Raw genomic sequence first — 3,409 nt, 5'->3', positions numbered from 1 at the left:
TCAGTTTTTGATGTAAGCAGATATTAAAACCCAAACCAGGTCTCACCAATTTTATATAATAAAAAAAAAACCCAATTTTTATGATAATTTGTTGGACAAAGTTTAGCTACAAAATTGGTTGTAGTCTAAGGCTACAACATTACTCAATAAAATAAATATTACTAGATATTTTGAAATTATAACCGTTGAATTGCATGTTCTTTACACTCTTAATACACATGTCAACTTTTATGTCAATTAGATATTATTTAGTATATGATTATAAACTAATATTTTATGCATAATTTTAAACTACAAAAACTAATAATTAAAATAATTTATTGCTGGCATAGCTATTGATTTTTAATTTTCTTGAAATTTTGCTAGCATAGAGAATATAAAAAGAAGATGTAATCCAATGGTAGAATTCTCAAAATTTTGTAGCTAAATTTTGTCATTCTTTTAAAAAAAAAAATTGTTAGACCATATCTTTTCTCCTTATAGTAAGGTCTTGAAAATATGAAAATATTAGATTAATATGAGACTTATCCAACAAAAATACAATCAGACAATATGGGGAAAAAATAATTGTAAATTGAAAGGGAACAAATATGAATTTTGATCTATCCTCGTTCTTCCTAATTGCCTTTCCTTTATTTCTTTCTTTCTTATTTCAGCTTTTTCTTTTCTTTTTCTATAATCATGATTGTCATTCTTGCTTTGTCTGTTTTTGACAAAGGTGCAAGATTTTAGTTATGTTTTTACCTTTTCATTTATCCCATATCAACACCGATAAGGATCCTTTATATGATTGAAAATATATCCAGAAGTAATTTTGGGACATTTTCATGATAAGAAATATTATAAATGATAATTATGTATCCAAGCATGATTTTGGGACATTTTCATGACAAGAAATAATTCAAAATTATAATTATAATTCTTAAAGCAATTTCCTTTGATATAATTACCCAAAAATCAAATTTACTTAAAGTGTATTGCCTTTATCAGCTCACCAATTTTAATAAGATTCACCAATGAAACCATACCAATCCTGTGCCAACTAGAAACTCTATATATAAGACTGACAAATTATAGGGTCAATCAAACACACATCACTTGCAAAGATAGAAGTCAAGACATGATGTCTCTAGCTGCTTCCATTGTCACTACAATTGCATTACTTAACCTCTTCCACCTTCCAAAATCTTATTCTTCTGAAATCACAAAATCTAATTCCTCACTCCCAGAGGTTGATGTTGATCTTTTGGAATTTCCTCTAAACTTAGAGTACCTTGAAGCTGAATTCTTCTTGTATGGCGCTTTGGGTTATGGCCTGGATAAATTTGCACCAAATTTAACCTTGGGAGGTCCAACACCCATCGGCGGTAAACGTGCAAATCTAGGACCCTTTACTAGAGATGTCATTAAGCAGTTTGCTCTCCAAGAAGTTGGACACCTAAGGTTCTATGTCTAATATTTATTTTCTTTCATACTAATGTTAAATATATCATAGTTTTTGACATTGTCACTTCAGTTTGTAAACTTTTGTCATAAAATAAGTAATATTTCATCATTTTACATTCTTTTAAATCGGTTTTGTAGCAATTATTGCATCCCTACCAAAGTGCTAATGGCGATACATACTTTCTTGATGCAGGGCAATTCAAAGTACAGTCAAAGGATTCCCAAGGCCATTGTTGAATTTGAGTGCTGAATCATTTGCTAAGGTGGTGGATAGCGCATTTGAAACAAAATTGGTCCCCCGTTTTGACCCTTACAGAAATGGCCTTAACTTTCTCCTTGCATCCTATCTTATTCCCTATGTTGGGCTCACGGGGTATGTTGGAGCAAGCGCCAAACTCCAAGATCCTAGGTCTAAGAGGGTAAGCCTCAAATTTGACAATCAACTTTATCCATATTTTTTTTTTCTTGAAAAGAATGAATGTTACAAATGAGTGATGTTTAAGATAATAAAAATTTTACTATATAAACTTTATAAATTGATATGTTAATAATTACAGCAAAAAAAGTAATTTAAATATTTATTTATCATGTTTTTGAAGTAGTACCAATCATATTTACAGTTCCTTTAGTTAGTTTATACAGTTTTTGCAATAAGATTGGTAGTACTTTATATATAATATAAAATGAAAATCTTTTGACTTTCTATTAATTTCATTTAATTTTACCACGTAAGCTTTTAAAATCTAACATTTTTCCACGTTATTTGTCCTATCTTTTTTTTTAAATTCAATGAAGAATCTCTATGAAGCCTCATATATTTACGTCATCCATTAAAATATTGTCACTGCATATTTTCTTTAAATAGTAGAACTAGTAATTTTTTTATGTACAAACACAATCATACTAAAGCCTATTTATCATTCCATATTTTGGGGGAAAAAAATGCAACAAAGAGAGATTACCGTATTTTGTTGAACTTTTTCGTGCATTTAACTCATTATTGACCAATAATGCTATATAATAATAATGATTCTTGCGTGTGAATGTTCAGCTTGTTGCTGGCCTTTTGGGTGTGGAATCAGGCCAAGATGCAGTTATTCGTGCATTGCTATATAAGTACAAAAATATCAAGGTTAGACCATATGGGAAAACTGTTGCAGAGTTTACAAGCCGCTTTTCACAGCTCAGGGATAAGCTAGGAAATGCAGGTGTAAAAGATGAAGGCCTTGTGGTTCCTAAGGATGAGGGCGCTGAGGGATTAATTACAGGCAATGTGCTTGCTGGGGACAAATACTCAGTTGCATATGACAGAACTCCCGAGGAGATATTGAGGATTGTATATGGGAGTGGCGATGAGCGCAAACCTGGGGGTTTCTATCCAAAGGGAGCTGATGGTCGTATTGCCAAATCTCATTTGTCTAAAGCTTACTAGAATACTATTGTAGCTATGTGTTACTGATTTCACTGATTTTCAACCACTTTGTGGTCCTATATAAAGAATAAGAAGTTTTCTTTATTAATGTGATGAAAGGGAATTTTGTTTTGTGTGTAATCAATGTGTTCAAAAGCTTAGCCTCATACAACCACCTACTTTCTTATAAGGATATCACTTATATTGCAAGATTCATTTTCTAAACAAATTCACATTGACTTGAATAATCTTCTTTTAGATCCTAGACTATGAAAAAATGTCGTTATCTTTTCATATTAATGATCATGATGAAATAAAAATAGTATATTTACAAAAAGGCTTTTTTCAACCTCTTGGCCATAATTTCCCTAGAAAAGAAATTAGTGGAATATTGTATCGATTTAAACTTGAATTTTATGTATTTGTGCTTGGTTTTTTTCTTATGTGAAGTCAAAATATTTAAGTTTTTTTTCTATTAAATTTTGTTTAATTTAAGTCTTGAAAAAAATTTCTGAACCGCAACTGCGTGTATGTGATGACATTAGCATCAAC

The 3,409-nt window shown here is 30.6% G+C and overlaps 1 protein-coding gene across 1 annotated transcript; it reads left to right on the top strand.

The window, feature by feature from the left end:
• The first annotated feature begins 1,091 nt into the window (after positions 1-1,091).
• Positions 1,092-2,957, top strand: LOC142626452 (ferritin-like catalase Nec2). The gene is made up of 3 exons (XM_075800271.1): positions 1,092-1,443; positions 1,640-1,865; positions 2,498-2,957. The coding sequence occupies exons 1-3, from the start codon at positions 1,121-1,123 to the stop codon at positions 2,876-2,878; spliced, it is 930 nt and encodes a 309-aa protein (XP_075656386.1). The 5' UTR covers positions 1,092-1,120; the 3' UTR covers positions 2,879-2,957.
• Positions 2,958-3,409: the final 452 nt, after the last annotated feature.

This window comes from Castanea sativa, chromosome 2 (assembly GCF_040712315.1).
Source record: "Castanea sativa cultivar Marrone di Chiusa Pesio chromosome 2, ASM4071231v1".
Taxonomy (NCBI): domain Eukaryota; kingdom Viridiplantae; phylum Streptophyta; class Magnoliopsida; order Fagales; family Fagaceae; genus Castanea; species Castanea sativa.
This window is presented reverse-complemented; position numbering and strand designations above follow the sequence as displayed.

Excerpts from the sequence above, each read along its gene's own strand:
- LOC142626452 (XM_075800271.1), top strand. The coding sequence starts at position 1,121 with ATGATGTCTCTAGCTGCTTCCATTGTCACTACAATTGCATTACTTAAC. Across the intron at positions 1,444-1,639 it reads CAAGAAGTTGGACACCTAAG|GGCAATTCAAAGTACAGTCA; the intron begins GTTCTATGTCTA and ends TTCTTGATGCAG. Across the intron at positions 1,866-2,497 it reads AAGATCCTAGGTCTAAGAGG|CTTGTTGCTGGCCTTTTGGG; the intron begins GTAAGCCTCAAA and ends GTGAATGTTCAG.